Raw genomic sequence first — 23,523 nt, 5'->3', positions numbered from 1 at the left:
GCTGTCACGTCATTTCTGGTTAGTGGGTAGTGGCATCGTTGATTTGAGACATACTATCTGTTGAGAATTTGCGTACTAGTTAGTATGTACACTACCCTGATGCATACTAACTTCTAGTATACTAAGAGAAGTATGCGATTTGAGACAGCATAGGACTTGAATACCCAGAGGAAACATCCTTGTAGAAGAGGAATAGAGAGAAAGTTCCTCACGTCGGGTTTAGAGGTTGCCGTGTGTGCAAATGCCAACTCAACAACTGACTTGTCACACAAACTTGAAGCAGGAGACGATACATTTCCTGTCGCGTGTCAATGAGAAGCAGAACTATTGAAAGAAAAAAAAAAAAGAAAGTAATTGAGAAAACAGTTTCAAAATATTCACAGTTTTATTCATATCTTACAAAATAAACAACATTTTACAGCTTTTAAAAAGGAACAATATTTAATTATTCTAATGATGCAATGTCCAGTAGCGCATTATAGACATCGCGGAGAGACATCGGTGACGGGGACGAGCTCTTTACGGGATGCAAAAGTAACTTAACAAGTAAGCGTTTAAAAAGTAGTGAGTTAAAGTTCAGTTACTTTGAGACATTGATTGTAGCAGTTAAAAACATGTTCTGCAGTACCGTGCACGTATCTAAGGACTGACATCCCACAGTTTGAGTCGTCGGGTAAAAACCTTGTTCCCATATCTAGGTCTGGCACCCCCCCCCCCCCGTTTCCAATGGTACTGCTTTTTCCACTTCCCTTAGAGAGGATGACAAGCATCCCGGTTTGAGTTCACAGTATTGTGGAGAAGAGCCTCTTCTTAAAGCGCATAGCGTGGAGGTTCAGCAAGTGTTTACCAATGCAATGACCCTGAACCTGTGTGATCCCACAATCCCTCATTGTATGTGCAGGTTAAAAATACTAGCGGTAACCCTAAAACTCCTGGTGTGTGTGCCCCCGCCCTCCCCGAATTCATAGTGTGATCATTAAGGATCTTGAAATCCAACAGTTCTGTCATCCTTCACGTTTCATTGGCTCGTTCAACATTGGGACGGGGTCTCTTCACGGCGTCTGCTGGGCCTGGACCTTCTCCGTCATCTGCTTGGCACTGTAGTAGGACATGCTCAGGCCCATGATGGCCAGCATCATGGCCAGCTGGTTGATGGACCGGTTCTGCGGGGACGTCTGCACCTCGCCGGCGACTTGTCTCTACACGGACGATAAGCAAAAGCACAGCCAAGGTCAAAGGTCAGTGGGTTAAGACAGGGAGCCATTCAGAAACAGGTTAGCCTTATCAACAGAAGATGCAGTTAAACCGGCACGTGAGGGTAAAACACACTTTGACCAGATGTTTTCACCATGGGAACCAAGTTATTTCAGGAACCTGAAAGTGCTTTTGTAAAACACGAAAATTCCCCTTTGACCCCCAAAAGGTCACATAGTTGAGTCACAACAATGAGCTAAAACATTGCCAACACACCAAAGTCAACACTCCAAAGACCACCCAAATGGTTTAACTCCCCTCCTTGGACTATAGACAGGACTGAAGTTGGTTCATAACACCCAATAGATACAAAACATTTCAAATCTGATTTAAGATACATTTAAAAAGATGCATTGGAACATTCTTCCAGAACACTAAACTGAGGATTTCATACTCCAGTTAAAGCTAATTCATTAAGAATCATTTTTAGGAAACAATCTGAACGTGGGCGTCTTTTGAGCAGCTGGTTCATGCCGTTTTGAAGACAACCTACCCCACCTTGAAAGAGGCTGAGGAAATGGCTTTTTCCTCTAAATAAAAAAATAAAAATGATAATGAGTGAGACTGAAAAATATACCAATTGATCCATTTACATTTCAAATTGGTAGCAAAATGACAGAAAAATCAGTACAGAGTAGAATAATTAAAAAGAACACATTAAGAATGAAAGATTCTTTTTACAAAGTGAAATACAAAAGTTTGAATATAAAAAAAATTAAAAAACCATCATCTCTTGGTTCCTTTTCATTCTAAAAGAAAAAATATATATATTTTGACCAAAGTTGTAAATTGCACGAGTTAACGTGTGAGATGTTGTCAAAACATAGATAGTGTACATTTTGACGTACTATTGTGTATCAATTGTGAAGTCATTTGAGTAAAAATAAGCATCATATCATCATGTTACATGTTTTCCAAAGACTTCCATCGATCCGTTGAACTGTCAAAAATCAAACTGACAGCCTTTGTCTGGACTTGGGTGTAAATATGTAAACTGTAACTGCACACAAAGGGCGAGACATATGGAAGGTCAAAGGTCGGAGGAGGATTATCCAGACAGCTGGGGGGTGCTAGAGAAACATAGGAAGCAGTCGCACAATGATCCACGTCACCACGAATTAAAAAATGAAGACGCAGATGAAAGTAGATTTGCGGTTATGTAATAAAACAGAACCCCCCCAAGTGAGATTAAGGGGGGGAAGCGTGCGATTACTAATTGACAGAATGTAGACGACAATTTGGGAAATTTGGGCAATAACTGATGCGTCAGACCTGGTCCATTAAGCACTGAGTGTTAATGGGTTTTAAAGCCTGTTTAAAATGTCGCACCTGGGAGTCAGGTTTACGCAAGCCCTTGAGACGCTTTACTTTCTGCCATGACAATGTGGGAAAGTGGTCCTTTTAAGAAAGGAGCTTGGGGAGACACTGGAAATAGACCCCCCCCCCACGCCTGTTTCCATTAAAGATTTTTGATGATCCTGTGGACAAGATGGACGAGGGGCGACGAGAAGCTGCCGACGTTGACTTATTATCTCACGTCTTTGGCGTGCAATGAATTCAGGTCAAAACATCTGAAAATCCTCGTGAAAACTTAAAAAAAAATATATATATATTCAGGCGTTACATGAACAGTTGCCTAGATTTTGCACATTTTCGGTGAAACCTGAACCTCATTCAAAGCAGTTTTGTCATATTAAAAACGCAATTATTGTGCGTTATAGTGCGATCAAATGTAAAAAAGGTTGCGCTAACCTGTAGAAGGCGGAAGTATCCGGGAGTCAGTCGGCCCAGTCTGATGATCATGTCTGTGGCTGGTGACGGCTTATTTTTCTGCAGACCTAGAACCAGATCGAAAGTGCCAGGAATAAATTCAGATTGCGATTACATTTTTCCGAGTTTAAAAAAAAAACAAAAAACAACCAAACAATGCAATTCCTTTGTCCTCATAATGCGATTTCATTAGCTATTCTCGTCATGGCAGATTCAGGATTATGTGGAGGAAGACAAAAAGGGGGGAAACCCAGTAGCATCGGATTTTAATAGAGAACCAACTGATCCATGAGTTCATGAAGGAACATCCCTTGCCTGAAGCAAACGCCTCTGAACTTAACCAAACGCAGCAGTAACGATCATTTTTAAAAATCGCCCTACTTCACGATGAGTTATTGCAAAGACTTCTAGGAACTTTCCTCCATTTAAATCACACAAGAAAAGACTGTAACAGAGCTTCCATTGATGCATGTGACAACCCAGTCATGACTAATGCCATTCATAATTAATAAGGGTAAATATTTCTTAAAATATACCCAGAATACGGAGCGTAAGGAAGTAGAAATGCAAGCATCAGAAACATCTTCAACCATCTAATCAGGAACAGATGACGCAGAAGACAAGCGCAATAATTGGGGCGGTCAACTCCAGCTGGGAGGGGGGTCAACACACCAAGATCAAGGTTAAGGTGGAAGCAAGACAGAATTTAAAACACAAGTTAAAGATCGGATCCTGGACAAAGTTTTAAAACGACGGGCGCCTCACCGTTTGTTTTTTTTTTAAAGGGTGGAAAAGGGGGAAGAAGCCCCGAAGCGCCAGCAGACCTGGCCCGGACCTCGACGACAGTCCCACCAGATGCCCAAAAAAGAAACTTGTGTGGATTAAAGCTCCAACACGGAACGGAACCTTTATAAAGTCCCACTGTCGCCCAACCAGATGAGCGGGCTCGCCCAGGAGACACGCCCACTTCTGACACATGCACAACACTGCCGAGATGAATTATACTCACGCGGTTACATTCTTTTGACGATCAAACGCTCCACCTTAAAAGGTAGAATAACATCTCAGTACATGAGAAATATGACGCGAATAAACAAAAAGCAGCGCGAGGAACTGTCTTTTAAAGGGATCAAGCATATCAGAGCTGGATTACATAAGCAGCCTGATGTGGTCATTTGAGTTTAACCTGCGGTTTTATTTTAGCTGGCGTTGATTTATAAAAGATAGAAGACTTTTTTCAAGATCATTACTACTAGAGCTGTATATTTAAAGGAATCAAACAGACAGATGTACTAAAAGAAAATAAATAAGGAAGTTTTATTTAGATAATTATTCCAGAAATTCCAGCTGGATAATTAATTATTTTTGATGGTATTAAAATTCTTTCTCACAACAAGAATTGAAATAATATTTGAATAAAGTAATTTATTTAACTGAACAAGTTGCGATTACGTTTTTTTGATTAGTCTGCAAACCTTGGGATAAACAATACTAGCCTTGTAAATCCAACACTTCCTTTCACCAACTGCGTTTTATCAATCATGAGACCGACAACCAAAGAACAACACTGGGAAATATACCCAATTTAATGGAAGAGCGAAGGTTTTTTTTCAATAAAATTTGAAGTATGCATCGTCACCCACATGCGTGTTCATACTATAGTAGTAGTAGTAGTAGTAGTAGTATCTGCCGGTTCGTCAAAAACTATACCCGTAAACTTGCGTTGACAACACAGGAAGATGGATAATGAGTTTCTGCTGCATGCCTTGACATGCACTAAAGCATCTTGTTTTTTTTTGTGAATATTAGTGTTAAAAATCAAGACAATAAGGAAGCATTCTACAATAGATATCTTCCACCATTTGTACAACATACTCTGGCAGATCACCTGCCCTTCATTGAAACAATAAAGCAAAAAAAAAAGGGTAAAAAACATGTGTCACTGACTTCTGCATCTGGGAAAGGTTACTAGAAATGACTAAAACAACGGTCGCCTTATATCAGAGCCAGTATTTGTCACATCAAAACACAGAGAACACGTTGTACTTTAGTGCAGACAGCCAATCAGATTCCACTCTGCTATTTCTACCCCCAAGTCCCACCTCCTATTGAGCACTTTCTCCTCGCCACTGCTCATCCCTAGCAGAATGGAGGACTTTGGGGGGGCCGGCAGACAAAAGCCCCCAAACAGACCTCAGTACAGCTACAGAACCTCTGAGCTCTATGTGTGACATTACATCATTATCAGCAGCAGCGGTGATGTCTGGTCTGGAAGCCGGGCTTCCCTTTGGCACGTACCATTATTGTAGAGAGCGTGGCATCTAAGCAGTCTATATGGAAGAACATCAGTGCGCTCTACACATAGAGTGGCTGAATATAAGATTTACATTTTTTTTTTTTTAATCCCAATTTCATTACTGAATTTAAAATATCTTAACTTTGAATAGATTTTTGTTTAACAATCTAAATCAATCTTATAAATGTTTTCAAAATGAATTAATCAGTTTAATATTGTAATTCCAAATATATAGATATACACACACAAACATTTTAAATTAAAATGCAATATAAATTCTGGTGTAACAATTAAATCCTAAAAACATTTAATACAAATTAACATGATAACAATTGTCATCTGTTCAATTTCATTGATTCACTTTAAGGGTTTTTCGGAATAAATTCAGGGCATAAAGAGGGTACTAGGACACTTTTCTTTCTTTTTTTAAGAACATTTTGTTCCGGTCTTTACATCCCAAGTAGTCCAGCCGTCACACCCTCTTTTGCTGCAAGAAAATATATAGTTTGAAGCCTGTTTTAAGGCCTATTTGGGCACTTCTACAAAATACGAGTGACTCTATATGTTGCATTTGTTGTCAAAGCACAAAATTAAAAAATGAAAACAATAAAACATCTTTAGTCATAAAAACAAAATACTTATCATTTAGAAAATCTGGTTCTACTTGGGTTCAATATTGTGGGTCTGAATCTTAAGTAACAAAGGTGTCTCCGCTTTACAAATTACTTACTTATAATGACAAACTAAAACAAGAAAAGGCAAAAATAAATTTTCAGTTTGGGACGCGACCAAGAGTTCACACAAAACTTCTTACCTGTGGTTTTGGACCTGGCTCTGGACCTTGTTCTGTATGTTTTCTGGGCTTGAGCTCAGTGTAACCTATGCATAGAGACGTGTGTTTTATATGGTCCATGGCATGTTGTATACCGTGAAGGGGGAGGGGCCGCATATAGCGTACTGTCTCCAGCTCACTTCAGTGTTCATGTCAAGCACATGCACCCCCGCGTTTCCTCGCAGAGTGGACTCGTCCGCCGGTCCACACATGTGTATTGATCGGAGAAAGGAGTTCAGGAAGTTCATATTGTTAAAATGTAGATTGAAATAAATTCGAGCGATGTTTAAATTACTTTTGCACAACATTGATACAGTATATTATCTTTTTTGAGATAGAAATAGTGTTTGGAGTTTTCTTTCTCTAAACCTAATAATAGTTTAATTTATTGATAAAAATATTTATTTTTTCACAAGATTTTATATGGATGTGTTTTGGCAACACGTCTCTTAAATTGCAACTTTTATCTTTTCTTGGAGGGATATTCTGGGTCTATCATCTATGCCATGAATCTCCGGGTGTCTTCTTACGACTACCCTTAAAGTAAGTGCCCGACAGCGCAATTAATAATTCACCCTTAATTTATGGTCACCCCAGGTTTTTAACCTGACACAACAACTACTTTGTGGGCTGTTTACTTCTCCAACTGTTCATGAAAAATTTGACAATTTAAAAAAATGTTGCTTCTTTCTCTTGATCCTGTTCCTTCCTTCAGATATCAGGACTTGCGGTTCTCATGAGCACCACAGCTGACTACAGATCGCTGACACAGACGTCAAGCGTGTCATATTTTAATGGCATCAAAACAAAGCGTCACATTTGACCGACTTTTTAAAACTTGTAAGATATTAAGCCCGACAGTGACCTCTAGTGGAGAAACGCTGTCAATTAGTCAAGGTCTTCAACGGGCGACGTCGCCACCTACTGTTCATCTACATAACGTCACCTGTATTTTGGTCATGAGGATGATATTGTCAATAAATTCATAAGCACAAGCATAATTAAAATATAATATATATTTGAAAAAAAAAAGCTTAGCTTTTTGTTTACTCTTCCTCACATCCATATGTTCACGTAAGTCTTACTGGAGCCAAACTTTATCTATTAAGTCTCCAGATTTGTTTGTCACGTGATCTTTTCCTTGATTACTTTCATACTTTCTATGCAACACAAGATTGAAATTTGTGAATATTCTAAATAAATTACTTTCAGGTTTTGGGAGAGAAGCAGAGGGACCTTAAATCGGGTAGTTTTGGGGGGTGATTGTTGGCATGTTCCATTTCGACCTGGGTGTTTTATAGGTGATCTTTATTTCTGTTCTTTGTTCCCCACGTGACGTGGTGTTTCTATCTTAAGGTATCACCTTGAGTGTTTATTTGCTTATCTATATTTCTCATTTGTGGGAAAAAAAAGTCAATATTTGGTGAATTCATTCATTATTTGAAATTGATTTGTCTTTGGCTAAGGCTACAACTTTCGTCATTTCGGAGAGAGTGGAGCACAGTTTACAAATGTCAACTTCTGTGCTGGAATGTTCTGTCTGGATTTCATTGAAATTTAACCTTGTGGACATTTTTATTTTAGTTCGATTTATTGATCGTGGAATAGTGACTTTTTAAAACTTTTGAACGGTTTTCAGAAAATAGAAAAGACTAAAATAAATATACAGGATTTATTTCGTAAACTCTCTCTGGCCTCATCCGTAACTAGTGTTTCTCCCTCAAGGTGCTCAACCATTTAGACTGTATTCACAAAAGTGCTGAGCTTAATACACATTTTTCTTGGTTCAATCGTTACATTTCATCTGCTTCAATGAGGTTAATTGTATTATTATTGGGTTTTTTTTTTGTAAGTAAGTAAGTAAGTAAGTAATATTTATTTATATAGCGCTTTTCGAGACCAGGGTCACAAAGACAATCAAAACAATACTCAAAAAAGTACATACTTTAAAGATCAAGATAACACATTTTTCCAGACTTATTTATTTCTTTGCAGTGTCTCAGAAACTAATTTAATTATATTCCTTGTGAATGGAATAAAAATAATGACATCAAAAAATTAAATTACTGGTATATTGTATATACTCCCTCATATGTATATCATATAACGAATTTCCCCTCGCGGGACAATAAAGGATTCTGATTCATATATATATACTGGCAGTATATACAGGGAAGGCTGCTGGTCCTGATAAGGTGTCTGCTCGACTGCTAAAGACCTGCGCTGCTGAACTAGCTGAGCCACTCCAGCATGTCTTCAACCTCAGTCTACGGCTGGGGAAAGTACCAACTCTGTGGAAGACTTCATGTAATGTTCCAGTCCCAAAAAAGATCAGACCAAGCATGCTAAACGATTACAGACCGGTGGCACTGACTTCGCAGCTGATGAAGACACTAGAGCGGCTGGTCCTCAAACATCTTAGGCCACAAGTCCAGCACGCGCAAGACCCCCTGCAGTTTGCCTACCGGCCAGCAGTTGGTGTGGAAGATGCCATCCTCCACCTCCTGCATCGGACCTACTCCCACCTGGATAAAGGAAGCGGTTCAGTGAGAATCCTGTTCCTGGACTTTTCTAGTGCCTTCAACACCATCCAGCCACTCTGCTCCAGGACAAATTGACACAGATGCATGTGGACCCTGGTCTGGTCTCCTGGATTACAGATTATCTTACTGATCGACCACAGTATGTCAGGCTGAAGGACATCATGTCTGACACTGTGGTGTGCAGTACAGGAGCACCTCAGGGGACAGTACTGGCCCCTCTCCTCTTCACCATCTACACTTCAGACTTCTGCTACAACTCAGAGCTGAGTCTCGTCCAGAAGTATGCTGACGAACACTGCCATTGTTGGATGCATCAGGAACAACAGCGAAGACAAGTATAGGAGTCTGATACGTGACTTTGTGGACTGGAGTGAGAGGAACCACTTGCAGCTGAACACCTCAAAGACCAAGAAGCTGGTCTTGGACTTCGGGAGGTCCAGGACAAAGCCACGTCCAGTGTCCATCAGAGGTGACGAGGTGGAGATAGTTGACAACTATAAGTACCTCGGCATGTGGCTGGACAGTAAACTGGTCCTGCAACACAGACCATGTATATAAGAAAGTTCAGAGTAGACTGTACTTTCTGAGGAGGCTCCGATCATTTAACATCTGCAAGAAGCTCCTCTGCATGTTCTACCAGTCTGTGGTGGCCAGTGTCCTGTTCTATGCTGTGGTGTGTTGGGGTGGGAATGTGTCCAAGAGGAGTGTCAACAGGTTGGACAGACTGATCAGGAGGGCTGGCTCTGTGGTTGGAATGAAGCTGGACTCACTGGTGACAGTTGCTGAGAGGAGATCACTGAACAAACTACTGTCCATCATGGATGATGACAGTCATCCTCTGAACACTGTCATCAGTGAGCAGAGAAGCAGAATGAGAGCACGAATGCTCCTCCCCAGGTGCAAAACTAATAAACTCAAGGACTCATTCATTCCTCGGGCTATTAAATTGTACTGAGTTCGGGGGCAGGAGTGGAGCAAAAGTATCTGGATGTTCTGTTCCATGTTAGTCTTTGTATCCTTTGTCTTTGTTATTTTTCTTTAATCTATGTTCTTTATCTTTAGACTTAGATTGTATCATCTTGTTCTATCTCTTTATTTCTCTTTGTTCTTGTTCTTATTTTATTTTGATTTATTTTTAATGAAAAATTGCTGTATTTGCTGTGGCTAGTTGGAAAAAAACAATTTCCCGAAGGAGACCTCCTGAGGGATCAATAAAGTTCTACCTTACCTTATATTTATACACAAGTTCAAAAGTGCTATTTTATATCAGATTTGTTTTGAAACGTTTTATTTGTGTATTATTTGCCACTCTTTATGAAAAGACCAGTTGTCAACTTCTGCAAATGTGCCTTGATCACATTTAGAAAATATTTTAAATGAAAGTACCTTAATAATGTACTTAAGGTATTAAGAAGACATTAGGTTGGATGGCTTGATTTTCTAAATCAATGACTATACATTTGTAGTGAGCATTAAACACTATTTTCTTTTGGGAGATTTTTTTTAAGTTCAATAGCTGTTGCCTGTGCAGTGTTTAAAAAAGCCAAAAAAAACACAAAGGTGAATATTATTCATTATAAAGATCTTTACCTTATAACACTAAAGTAATAAATCTTTTCTTTGTCACACATTCCTGTTTGTTCAGGTGTTTACCCGACTTTCTGGGACTCCTGTATCGGTCTTATGTGTCTTGCTCTTTTAAGTATATATTTTAAATGTGTCTTATATTATTGTGATTGTTATAGCGCTTTGTGACCCTGATCTAGAAACGAGAATTAATCATTACTTACTTTCATACTGTTGTTTATGTGATAAACAATATTCAGTTGCAATGCTGTCATACTTTCAGGTTGTTTTCTATTCTAATTTACAAAAATTAGAAATTAAATGTTTTAGGTTCTACAACCAAGCATTGAACAAAGAGTTCGGGTGAAGTTATATATATATTAGTAATATACTCAGTTTTACATTAAATACTAATGAAAAAAATTTTTTTAACTACACATTTACGCCAGTCAAGAAAGACGGAATTATTTCCTGCCACCAACGAGTACTAAGAAGATAAAAAACTTTGAAAGAATCCAGAAAACACACTGACATTCAATTATGTCATATCCTTCACTTTTATATATTTTTTTTATTTCACAACAAAGCAAGACATTTTGACATTTTTCATTTAAGTACATTAAGATCAATCCACGTTGTCATAAGTCTGTTCTATAATAAAGCATAACTTATCAGTACTTTCTATCGAATGAGTTTCCCAATGTTTTTTTTTTGGAAGAAGTGGGATGTATTTTAACGCCAAGCCTAAAATGAAACCCCCCCCACACTAACCTGATCAAGAGCTTTTTACTACAACAGTGTCAAACATTTGGTGAGACAATTGTTTTTAGTTTTAACATTAAAACACAAAGGGGAGAGAAGTGACTTCTTTCCTCTTTGGAATTTTAACATGTTTTTAGCTGCCTTAAGTTTCAAAATTAGACTCGGAATCCATCTTGTTGTAAAATACCTACTACTCAGCAGTTACAAAAAAAAAAAAAAAAAACATTAGACAAACTAAAACATGCCACGTCTACGAGATATGGACGGTAACTTTAAATGGATATAAAACAGATATGAGAAATTGTGAGAGCAAATTTTGTAACATCACGTGCAAGCCCAAAATGAACCTATAAATGACATTTCGTAATATAAAACTTGGTAAAAAATACTTATTTAAAACTGTACAATCACCAAGTACACAGAGTGAGCACATCAAGGATTGTTCAATTTGCCTCAGTTGCCTCAGCCTTGGGCTCCTAATAAAAGGAAAAACAACATTTAAAAACACGTTTTAAGTCAAATATCTTTCACCGAAGAGTGACAAACCTCAGCTTTGGGGTTGCCGTTCTCTGATGCCTTGGCCTTCTTCGCCTTTGGTGCCTTCTGTGAAAAAAACAACAAAAATGGGGGGGGAAAAAAGTTAAATAGAAGAAAATCATGTTTCAGAATTAAAAAACCTGTCATCTCTCCATAGACCGTTTCCTGTCACACCAGCGCAATAAACACGTTTCAATCTGAGGGGTGTGACGGTTAGGAATCGTGACACAAAAATACTCAGTTGCATTTCACCGTCATACCTTTGCAGCAGGTTTTCTCTTCTCCAAGGGAGCAGCATTCGCTCTCTGTTAAGACGGAAACGAAAGGAATATGTTAAAAACCCATATTTGCGAAAATAAATATCCTTGAATATAATCCAAAAAGACAAAAGAATGTTTAAATATAAAAAAAAAACCTACCCCAGCAAGACGAAGAGATGATCTCCTGTTCTGTGATTGCACAAAAAAACAAACAATATAATTAATTAAACTTGAAAATGATTAAAGAAAAATGAAGTTTTTCTACGTACCTCTGGAGCAACCTGAACCTGGTGAAAAAAAAACAACAATAAAGAGTTTTAGAAAATGAAACAAATCCGTTAATTTTAAGTACATTCCGTTATTTAAGAACCATAATTGCGCACAGACTGCGTTTGTAAACAAAAGCGCTGACGCGCACACTAAAGTTGGCGCGCATATTTGAATTCAAACCGCGCTGTCACCATGGTAACCGCTTTGGCGCCATGACAGCTTCCTTTGTCTTGTATCAGTGCGCGCAGACAGACAGCTGTTAGCAAATTGATAAGATTACGTCTTTACTAATCTGCAAAAAAAAACACAAATGCAGACGAACACGAGTCTGCAGCGATTTAATAACAACCTAGAATTTAAAAAAAAAAGAAATCCATTAAAAAAAAAAAAAAATCCAAGATGGACTATTTTTAAATAGCGTCACGTCATACATGTGAATTTGCATCACTTTAAAAACAATTCCGCCAAAACTTGCTAAATCGTTAAAAAGGTTAAAAAAATTAAAATTCAATCGGTAAATTTACTATAATAAAAATAAAACGTCGTTTTATTAAACTGGCGGAAAAAAAATAGATCCTCCCCTCCCCCACTTAAGAAATAAGGGCACATACGGATTAACTCATTTAACAAACAATAATTCCTCGCTTAATACTGGATACTTGAGTTTTAATTATGCTTGTATAAGCGCATTTTTGTTTATCTATTTTCGTGTTTTTTTTAGTCGACGGAATGACAGGAAAGATGCTGTCAATGCGAATCGTCCGCCGCCTGTCATTTCTGCTGCGCGGGAGATTAGCGCCTCGGTGTAAACACGACCAGATTTGACTCCTTCAGGTTATTTTCAAAGTGGGAATTTGAAGAAAAAACAAAACATGTATATTTTCTGGATTAACGTCACAAAAAGAAGACATTCGGGCTCACATATTAATCCGCCACAACATAACGGTTATCAATGGTGGTGACAGACGGGGGGGTGAGGGGGGGTTGAAAAAATTGAAACGCAGTTTTAACCTCCACATTAACACACCAAACTCAACATGATGGAAATAAAGGAAGTATAGTAAACATATTACCTTTGCTTTGCCCATGACTTTGCGAGAAAAATTCACAGAAACGAGCTCTGTGAGAACAAGTGTTTTTGCAGGGACGACACACAACCGTCACTGAGCAGAAGAAAATGGCGAGTGTTAATGCAAACCAATGTTTTTGTAGTTTATACTGTGAAATATAAGATCGAAACCGGTCTGAACCGGTTCAGCGTGCAGGCGCTGGTCATTGGCTGGGGGTCGTTCACATGGTTCGAGGCTCCGCCCACACACTTAAAGACACAGGAAGACATGAGGGGCGCTCGGTGACCTCAAAAAATCCGAGACGTCACTAAGTGTTTACGCTTTTATAAACACCAAATTTGACATGCCAATAGAATGTGGTATATATATATATATTATATTTATATATATAATGTATTATATATATATAATATATATTTAATCAAAAGGATAACCTCAAAATACTTTTCAGTATATATATATATATATATATATATATATATATACAGTATATATACCACCATTTTGAGATTATCCTTTTGATTGACATGCTCCCTCTAATAAATAATACTAAACTTTTTTTTTTTTTTTAATTTTCGGTACGTGGTTTATTTACTTATGTCTATCAAGTATTTACTCTTTTATAAACACCAAATTTGACATGCCAATGGAATGTTGTATATACTGGTATATATAGATAGATATATCTATCTATATATACTGAAAAGTATTTTGAGGTTATCCTTTTGATTGACATGCTCGTTCTAATAAATAATACTAAAATATTTTTTAAAAACGCATCTTCGGTACGTGGTTTATTTACTTATGTCTGTCAAATATTTACTCTTTTATAAACACCAAATACCTCCTGAGGGATCAATAAAGTTTTACCTTACCTTACCTTAAATTTGACATGCCAATGGAATGTGGTATATACTGGTATATAAGGTAAGGTAAGGTAAGGTAAAAAACCTCAGGAGGTCTCCTTCGGGAAATTGTTTTTTTTCCAGTAGCCAATACATACAGCAATCTTTTATAAAAAAAAATAAAAAAAAATAAAATAATCAAAATAAAATAAGAACAAGAGAAATAAAGAGATAGAACAAGATGATACAATCTAAGTCTAAAGCTAAAGACAAAGAACATAGATCAAAGAAAAATAACAAAGACAAAGGATACAAAGACTAACATAGAACACAACATCCAGATACTTTCAATCCACTCCTGCCCCCGAACTCAGAATTGTACAATTTAATAGCCCGAGGAATGAATGAGTCCTTGAGTCTATTTGTTTTGCACCTGGGGAGGAGCATTCGTGCTCTCATTCTGCTTCTCTGCTCACTGATGACAGTGTTGAGAGGATGACTGTCATCATCCATGATGGACAGTAGTTTGTTCAATGATCTCCTCTCAGCAACTGTAACCAGTGAGTCCAGCTTCATTCCAACCACAGAGCCAGCCTTTCTGATCAACCTGTTGACACTCCTCTTGGACACATTTCCACACCAACACACCACAGCATAGAACAGGACACTGGCCACCACAGACTGGTAGAACATGCAGAGGAGCTTCTTGCAGATATTAAATGATCAGAGCCTCCTCAGAAAGTACAGTCTACTCTGAACTTTCTTATATACATGCTCTGTGTTGCAGGACCAGTTTACTGTCCAGCCACACACCGAGGTACTTATAGTTGTCAACTATCTCCACCTCATCACTGGACGTGGCTTTGTCCTGGACCTCCTGAAGTCCAAGACCAGCTTCTTGGTCTTTGAGGTGTTCAGCTGCAAGTGGTTCCTCTCACTCCAGTCCACAAAGTCACGTATCAGACTCCTGTACTCGTCTTCGCTGTTGTTCCTGATGCATCCAACAATGGCAGTGTTCGTTAGCATACTTCTGGACGAGACTCAGCTCTGAGTTGTAGCAGAAGTCTGAAGTGTAGATGGTGAAGCCTTCCGTGGATGAATCCTCCAAAGTACATCCTGGACCTGGAGTGAGGTGAAGCTGGGAAGTGGTTGTGTGGAGCTGGGGCGGGCACAAGAAGGTGGGGCAGGTCCTGAGGCGGGCAGCAGTGAGGGTAAGGTGACCTGCTCAAACCTGTTGTTTAGTCCATTTGCCTCCTCCACCGTGTCCACTGCAGTCAGAGAGGCCTTGGTCTTGTGTCCAGTGATGGTTTTAACACCATCCCATACCTCTCTCATTTCTTCTCGGCTCAGCTTCTCCTCCAACCTCCTCCTGTAGGTGTCCTTTGCCTCCCTCAAGCATCGCTTCACCTCCTGCTGAGCTGATCTCATGGCGTCCCTGTCCCTGCTCCTGAAAGCCACTTTCTTCCTGTTAAGGACATCCTTGACCTCCTTTGTTACCCATGGTTTATTATTAGGGTAACAGCGGACAGTCTTAGTAGGGGCGACAACGTCCAGTCTCTGATGGCGTCCTCCACAGCTGGTGTCCACTTTCTGATTGTCTTAGTGGTCACAGTCTGTCTCTGCACCAGAGGAGTGTACTGTGACTGAAGGTGGACCAGGTTATGATCGTACCTTCCAAGTGGAGGAAGAGGTTTGGCTCTGTACGCGTCCTTCAAGTTGGAATAAAGAAGGTCAATTGTCCTGTTATTCCTGGTGAAACAATCCACAGCCTGATGGAAAGTAGGCAGAGTAGAGTCCAGGTTGGCATGATTAAAATCTCCAGAGATGATGATAAAGGCGTCAGGATGTTGATTCTGAAGTCGAGCTGTCATCGTGTGGATCTTCTCACAGGCAGATGGAGCCGCAGCATATATACTGAAAAGTATTTTGAGGTTATCCTTTTGACCGACATGCTCGCTCTACTAAATAATATCAAAATATTTTTTAAAAACACATCTTCGGTGCGTGTTTTATTTACTTATGTCTGTCAAGTATTTACTCTTTTATAAACACCAAATTTGACATGCCAATGGAATGTGGTAAATACTGGTATATATTTATATATATATATATATATATATACACTGAAAAGTATTTTGAGGTTATCCTTTTGATTGACATGCTCTCTCTAATAAATAATACCAAAATCTTTTTTTAAAACACACTCGTTGGTATCTGGACTTCTTATACGAGACTGACAGGACAGTTTGACTTACTCGTGGTTATGTGCAAAGGAGGATTATGGACACAAGCGACTTAGCTGGGGATAACCCAGAAGATCAGGACAACAACAGCAAAAAGAACAAAAAGAAAAAAAAGCCAGAGTGATAAAAAATATTTAATATATCTTCACAACTGTATCTTTTGGCTGTTTCAGTCCTCTCACGTTTTCTGACAGTCACAGGTTGAATGTTAAGGTTATTGTGATTCAAACACATTTATACATGAGCCGAGATGAGCGTACTTGCGAATATGAAGGAAACCGCGTTTTATTCAATAACATCTAACATATAGCACTTTGTCGTTAAGGAAGTTAGTCATGATCTCACCCTCGACGATACATTTGACCCTGACAATACAAATTTTCACTCTTAAAATTAGAAACAGTTCAGGATTTTTACATACATCTTGAGCAGATGTCTCCTTTCAGAACTGTTCAAATGCTCTTTAATAAATATCAGTATGACTTTAGCGCCCCATAGGGGTAAAATATCCTTCTCATCCTTTTTCAAATAAGCAGGTTTTTAAACCATTTTCTGCTGCTGCTCAATCAATGCTTTTCTTCGGGGCTCCTTTGGCAGGGGTGGGAGATTACATCCATATTTCTTCAGAAAGGGGGGGGTTAGCTAAGATAATATCGTGCCGTCGCACAAGTCGTCAAAGTACGAGTCTCTTTTCCGCTTCAGAGTAGCTATGAAGTCCTGGACTCGTTCTTCCCGACAGGAGACGTAGTGCTGCAGCGCTTCTTGTCGTCTCTGGACGTCCGCCGGCTTCCCGTTCCCCTGCACGTGCTCGGCCAGAGAGGCTCGGTCAGCTTCCAGCTGCAGTTGGTCCTGATGTTCTCGATGGAGCTCTCGCGCTTTCTGAAGCACACAACGTGAATACAAATAGACAGCTTATTAACGGCAAGGTCAAAAATCACGTTTTCTTTTTAAAACCCTTATATTGTTGATAATAATTGCACAAATGATGAAGGAAATATATTAGAAAAGCGCCAAAGTTTTGTTTTGTTTTTAAAACTCTTATATTGTTGATAATAATTGCACAAATGATGAAGGAAATATATTAGAAAAGCGCCAAAGTTTTCATTTTTTTTTAAAATCAGAATAGTAACTGATTTTCATGATCCCTTAACCAGACGCTTTTAGCTCATGTGACTAAAAAAGTTTTGAAAATAAAATTTGACTACATACCTTAGACCTTATTAAAGGGATATCACACTTATGTTGACTAAGGGTTGGGATAATTTTCAGAGTAATCTGTTCTTTTTAGAGCAACAGACAAAAAATCTTAGGCAGCGCTTGAAGTCGGCTCCTGCTACTAGTATTGAAAAAGTTGTTTTCACAACTATTTATGCTGATATTATGATAGTATTAAAGCGCTTTTTGACCCTGGTCTAGAAAGGCGCTTTACAATTACCCATAACTTACTTACTTTCTTACTATAGATATACTTTTTTAGTCTATTAAAGGTGAAGCTAAATAGGATTCTGTGTTAAAGATAAAAGCATGAAGTAACAATTCACTAACAGACAAATGTCTTTTATTTAATTTCATTTGGGAAATCATTATCATGATGGAAAAAAATGGAAAGAACACAAAACACAAGAATTTTTTTCCATATAAAAGTAGACAGTTGCAACCCTAATCCAAGAGGACAGAAACAAGTTGGATGCTTGATTGGATAACAAAACTTGAGTTTCAAACTTTGTCTCAATTAAAAGAAAGAAAGAAAACCCTTTTTTTCACCCCACTTAGATTTACCTGAATTGATCGATGGTTTAACTGATACTGGAGAATGGCCTCACAAAGATTCCAGAACGAGTACTCAGGCCAGAGAACTGGTTGAAATACCAGGCATGAGTGAGAAGTCTGCATAAGAGAGAAAGGAAAAAATAGATGAACCTTACATTCAACATCAAATTCACCAGTATATTTAATATAAGGGGTCCAAGTTAGGTCAAATGAAATGAGAGAAATTGTAAAACACAGTAAGTGTACAGTTCAAGTAGTTGCATCACTAGAATGTTGCTTATGCTGTGGAAGTAATAAAACCTTCTTGGTTGACAATCAGTTAAAAAAAGATGGTACGAAATGCTTTTTTCATTGGTAACTTGGGATGATGACAACATAAACCTGTCATCTTTGACAACGAAATGTATGATTTAGAACTAAAATATTAATCATCAATCTCTCCAATATTCTACGTTCCAATGTTATGAACCTTTATTATTTTTTATTTTTTATTATCTTAAACCTGCCAGTTGATTTTTTTGGAGGACAATCTAAATATACATTTAGTAAGTAATTGACCAAAGTAATGGTTATATGTAAAGAGCCTTTCTAGACCAGGGTCACAAAGTGCTATAACAATCAAAATCAATACACAGTTAAAATATATACTTAAAGGTCAAGAGACATAAGACAAACACAAGAGTCCCAGAAAATCAGGGAAAAGCCTGCACACATAAAAATGTCTTAAGAAGAATAAATAGGTAAAATTAAATTAGAGAAATAGTTTTAAACAATCAATATATGTCAAAATATCTAATAAATAATAATAAAAAAAGATTCAAACGTCGATTTTCGATAGTAAAGAGTGTGACTGTGAAGGTTATCAGGGATATGCGCTGCTCTTAATTGGAAAGCTCAAAGTTTATTTCCTCCTTCCGAACAGCGTTTTGGGAATTTATCCTAATTTTTAATGATAACTTTCCAGATTAGAGGACAGCACTCGATAGATGAAAACCCAAACAACTGATAGATTTACAGCAGTATGATGTTGTTGTTACCAAAAAAGGACCAACATTTATAAGCATTAAAAAAATCAATGTAGAGCTAAAGTGGTAAACATAAGCGTGAGAACTGCCAAATGGCAAGGGTGTGAGAATGGCTCTCAAACCAAATGTTTGATATCTGGGATCCCTGACAAAGGAATAAGAGCAATGTCACGGAACCTGTGTAGTTCTTTTTCCACATGTCACATGAAGGATAACCGTTTACTTCCCGGACACGTCAAAATCCCCTCAACGCCATATCTGACCCCGTTGCTGTGAAGGAGTTTGTTGGTCATGTGACAGTCACAGACTCTCGGGATGGGTCGTCCAGAAATAGCTACATCGCGGTGAAGAGCTTCATTAAACTAATATCTAGAGGGCTTTAATTTTACGAAGCACGTCTGTTCAAAATCAAACCATTCGCTACAGAAGTACGCTCTCCTGTTAGGAGCTGTAAGGATGTATAATCCACCTGCTAGCGACTTTAACGGAGTAACTGACCACCTCACTGCAATCCTCTTAGTAGTCATCCCCTCTTGTGATTATCTTGTGTATTACGCATGTCTGTATGTATGTATGCATGTATGCATCCCACCCTTTAACTTTACTTTAACCGACTACAACACCTGCATAGAAGATTGATAATGAATCTGTTATATTGCATGAGGCATTAGCATCGAGTTAACAAGACGCAAACACTCTATTTGAAACTTTACACTTCAAAAAAAGGCAGGTAAAAGCTTGTTTAAAAAATAAAACAGAACTTGTCAATCTCACCTGCCATAAAAGGAAGTCACTGAGTCGCACTTCTCCAGAGGTTCGGATGAGCAAGTCCGGATTTGGAGAGTTATTGCTGTACAGACACTCGCCCAGTAATGTTTCGGAAACATCGCTGGACAAACAAAACAACTTGGTCATCATCTTTGTCATCCTTCTATTCTCCTTCCAAAACTAATGTTAGTCTCAGTACCTTGCTTTGATCAGACCCTCTTCCACGCCCCAGGCCATTTCCCTCACGGCGTTGGTGATCTCATACCTCGACGTGTAGGCGAAACAAACGTTGAGGAAACATCTGAGGAAAACAAGAAAAAAATGATTCACATCCTTCGTTCCTACGGACCGAAGTATCTCAAAAGGTATTCATACTTGTTGTGTGCCTTGGTTGCTAGCACTGCCTTGGCGATGAGCTGCTGAAGGTCTAATGGCAGCATATTCAAATCCCCAAGAACTCGGACACACACGCCGTGCTTCTCCAGATTCTCCCTGCAGTCGTAGCAGAAAGAATTGTCGTTAAATTAAAAAAAAAGGCAAACTTTTCAAACACATTTCTTTTTTTTAATACAATTGGACGCTACCTTTAAGGATTGAATTGCTTTTTGTTGTTGAAAACATTCCTATGGCAAAATATATTATATATATATATATATATATACACAGTATATATATCCTTTCCAATTTTCCGTTATTCATTCATCAGTTTCCTACAGCTCTTGAAAAGGGATGAACTCAGCATGAGTAGAGTATATGCCAAGAGAAAGTAAAGGTGAATTTGAACTCTAAAGGTTAATCACACAAGCTGAGAGGAGTGTAAAAACACAACGGCCATTGCAGTTGTATAAACAAAGACCAGTACTGACCAAAGTACTAGCGATGGACATGTCGTCAAATGGAACGAACCCGAAAATAAGTCTTTATAAGCAATTGGAAAAGTTCATATCTGGACACAACAAGTCAATATTCTATCAAAATATACCCAATATCAGGTAGCTGCTCCTAATATAACACAGTTAAGATTCAGGCCAACCTTTATTAGAAACTTGATTCAGGGTATACATGAACAGTGTAAAGAAATGAGACAAAAAAGTGAAAAGTTTTCTAGGGGGACCCCTGGTGGTGAAACTTGAAAATGTCTCTTATTTTTTTAAACCGGACTGGAATTAAAAAAGTTTTGAGAAAAAATAATCAAATCAATTAAATTCTAACAATTAAAAGACAGGAATCTCACCGTTCATCCAAGAGCCTCTCAAACTTCTGCTTGGCCAGCTCCAGCAGCCCGTCCACTTCTTCTTTGGTGCGCTTGAAGTTCTCGATGCTGAACGCGTACACTGTAACCTCCGGGATGTTTAAATGTTTGCACCAGCGTAGCGTCTGTAAGCAGAACGGGGTTAAACATGGTCAAAAATATGAAAATGAACATTCTAAATTGTGAAGAGCATCCTTTAAAGTAACAAGTTAAATTTCTCCAACTATATAGGTTAAGGAATTAAGTTTCAAGAATACAATGACAACGCAGTTCATTTAAGTATTTTCATTGCTTCTTGATTTGAGTGAAGTGTTTTAGAAATGCATGTAAAAACATTTTCTAGCAGCTTAAGAATTAAAAACGACAAAAAAATGTAACTATAACATGCCATTTAAAAAATATATATTATTAAATCATATATTAATTAAAAATAATGGATTAAAAATGTAACCTTAATGATTGAACTACTACCTTTCTGGTCAGGTAATGTGTTAATCTCCAAGTCAAACTGGAGATCAGAATTAGACACATTTTAAATGTCTGGTAGGAACTAAAGCAGGAGAATTAGTATATGATCGAAGAGTACACTTTACTCTCCAGAGTCAATAAAAGTCGTTTGAAACTCATCTGACAACACAAACATCAAACCTGCTGCTCCCCTCTGTTAATCAATTATTTGTCTTTACTTTAATGCTATGAGCAACATGCAACATATGCTACTTTGCTATCAATATGACATATTAAATGTATATTAAATGAGCTTATCTTACTTCTGCCAGTTTGTTAAAGCCCTGCATGTGGCCCTCCTGCCGGTCGACGTTCGTCTTGCGAGCAAAACGACGGTTTCCATCCATAATGAAAGCAACATGTTTCGGCATGGGTCCGGCCTGTAGAACGGCAACATTAACAGCATGCAATAAAGACTGTCATATTAAGAATGTAAGGGCACAACGCGTCATAACATTTGGCGTTTGTCTAAATATGACACAGATTATATTTTGTAAAACCAACCATTTCAGATAATCTTTTCTGGTCACACATGAATCCGGACTTCTAGCAGTCATTACGCATAAGTCATTAGGCAAAACAAAAGCTTTATGGCTGATGTTTTCTTTATAGATTTAGATGGATTTATTTACTTTGCATTCTTCATTTGTTTAATACACAATATCAAAATTATTAGGTCACCAGCTGCAAGTAAGTAAGTAAGTAAGTAATTTTTATTTGTATAGCCTATTTCCGGACCAGGGTCACAAAGCGCTTAAACAATCAAAACAATATTCAATAAAGTATATACTTTAAAGGTCAAGATAAAACTGATAACACAACAGGAGTTCCAGAAAATCAAGGAAAAGCCTGAACAAATAAAAACGTCTTAAGATGTTTCTTTAATGAGTCAGTAGACTCCATCAAGCAAGTGTATAATTTGGATTTACAACATGCCTTTTCCTTTATTGTATACAATAAAAATAAAAATTGGGTGCTGGGATGTTATGTCAAACCTTGGAAAGCAATAGCTTCTTAAATAATATGAAATCATCGGTTTGTTTTGTTTTTTTAACAAAGATCCATAACTAACAGTTTCTATAAATGCAAAGGGTTAAAGTACAGATGTAATAACGAAACCAATTAACTGAAAGTGATTCTAAACATCATAGTTTTAGCTCAGAAATGAAACAAATGACAGGGTTAAAAAAAAAAAAGCATGAAAACGCTACGAACCTTAAGGATGTTTGCTGAAATCCTTTCCAGCAAGTTCAATTCGCCTTCTTTTATCCAGGACATGGTCAGCTTTTGAAATGTCTAAAATGAAGAATGAAAAATATATATATAATTCAACCTGTAAAATAAAGGATCTGAGAGAAACATGGACGCGATGATCACATTCTAATACATGCTATGATACACAGATCATGAGACCTGCTCCACTACCAAGCATGTGACTGAAATAAAAAAAAAAACAAGCAACGCGTTTCAATGGACGATATTCATGTCAGGCTCAATTCATTGAGAAGACTAAGTCGCAAGAGCATCTTCAGTCAGATACGGATCGATCTCGCACATTAGACAAACCTTCCAGCTCACGGCTTTTCGCGATGACGACTACTTCCGCATTGGAGGGTGTGACGTCGATGAAGTGACGACTTCCGGTTTGAGGGCGTCCTGGAGAGTTCATTATATTTTGTTTTGTAAAATGTAATATTTTTTAATTTGACAATTATAATGTATTCACTGGTTTTATATGGTTGCAAAAACATGTTTCCAATTAAATAATTTTGTGCTTACTGCGAAACTATTACTATTAATGTTTTTTGGTTTATTCTATTTAGATGTATTCGTTTTTTTTTTAAAAAAAGTACTCACATTGTTTGCCGCCAGACTTTGAATATGATTTTAATCCGAATTAATCAGACTTTAAATTTTCAATTGATTTTTTTTTCACACGTTAAATTTTAAACT

At 37.8% G+C, this 23,523-nt stretch overlaps 2 protein-coding genes and 1 long non-coding RNA gene across 3 annotated transcripts; all 3 read right to left on the bottom strand.

Annotated features, from left to right (window-relative positions):
• Positions 1–397: 397 nt before the first annotated feature.
• Positions 398–6,364, bottom strand: LOC148067547 (uncharacterized). The gene is made up of 5 exons (XM_087806397.1): positions 6,248–6,364; positions 6,135–6,199; positions 3,790–4,010; positions 3,007–3,092; positions 398–1,199 (listed from the first exon to the last, which is right to left on the bottom strand). Exons 1-5 carry the CDS (start codon positions 6,362–6,364, stop codon positions 1,053–1,055), a joined length of 636 nt encoding a protein of 211 aa, XP_087662523.1. The 3' UTR covers positions 398–1,052.
• Positions 6,365–10,812: 4,448 nt separating this feature from the next.
• On the bottom strand, positions 10,813–13,322 carry LOC148067546 (uncharacterized). The gene is made up of 6 exons (XR_015713238.1): positions 13,164–13,322; positions 12,090–12,107; positions 11,980–12,009; positions 11,821–11,865; positions 11,570–11,626; positions 10,813–11,499 (listed from the first exon to the last, which is right to left on the bottom strand). It is a non-coding gene; the product is annotated as an uncharacterized LOC148067546 (long non-coding RNA).
• A 3,047-nt stretch (positions 13,323–16,369) lies between these two features.
• dhdds (dehydrodolichyl diphosphate synthase) lies at positions 16,370–23,177 on the bottom strand. Its single transcript, XM_087805617.1, has 9 exons — positions 23,137–23,177; positions 22,786–22,866; positions 21,834–21,950; positions 21,046–21,188; positions 20,187–20,303; positions 20,011–20,112; positions 19,818–19,932; positions 18,028–18,135; positions 16,370–17,127 (listed from the first exon to the last, which is right to left on the bottom strand). The coding sequence occupies exons 2-9, from the start codon at positions 22,846–22,848 to the stop codon at positions 16,891–16,893; spliced, it is 1,002 nt and encodes a 333-aa protein (XP_087661743.1). The 5' UTR covers positions 22,849–22,866; positions 23,137–23,177; the 3' UTR covers positions 16,370–16,890.
• Positions 23,178–23,523: the final 346 nt, after the last annotated feature.

The sequence above is a fragment of the Callionymus lyra genome, chromosome 13 (genome assembly GCF_982586985.1).
Source record: "Callionymus lyra chromosome 13, fCalLyr1.hap1.1, whole genome shotgun sequence".
Classification (NCBI taxonomy): Eukaryota; Metazoa; Chordata; class Actinopteri; order Syngnathiformes; family Callionymidae; genus Callionymus; species Callionymus lyra.
Note: the sequence above shows the minus strand (reverse complement) of the source record. Positions and strands in the feature narration are given on the sequence as shown.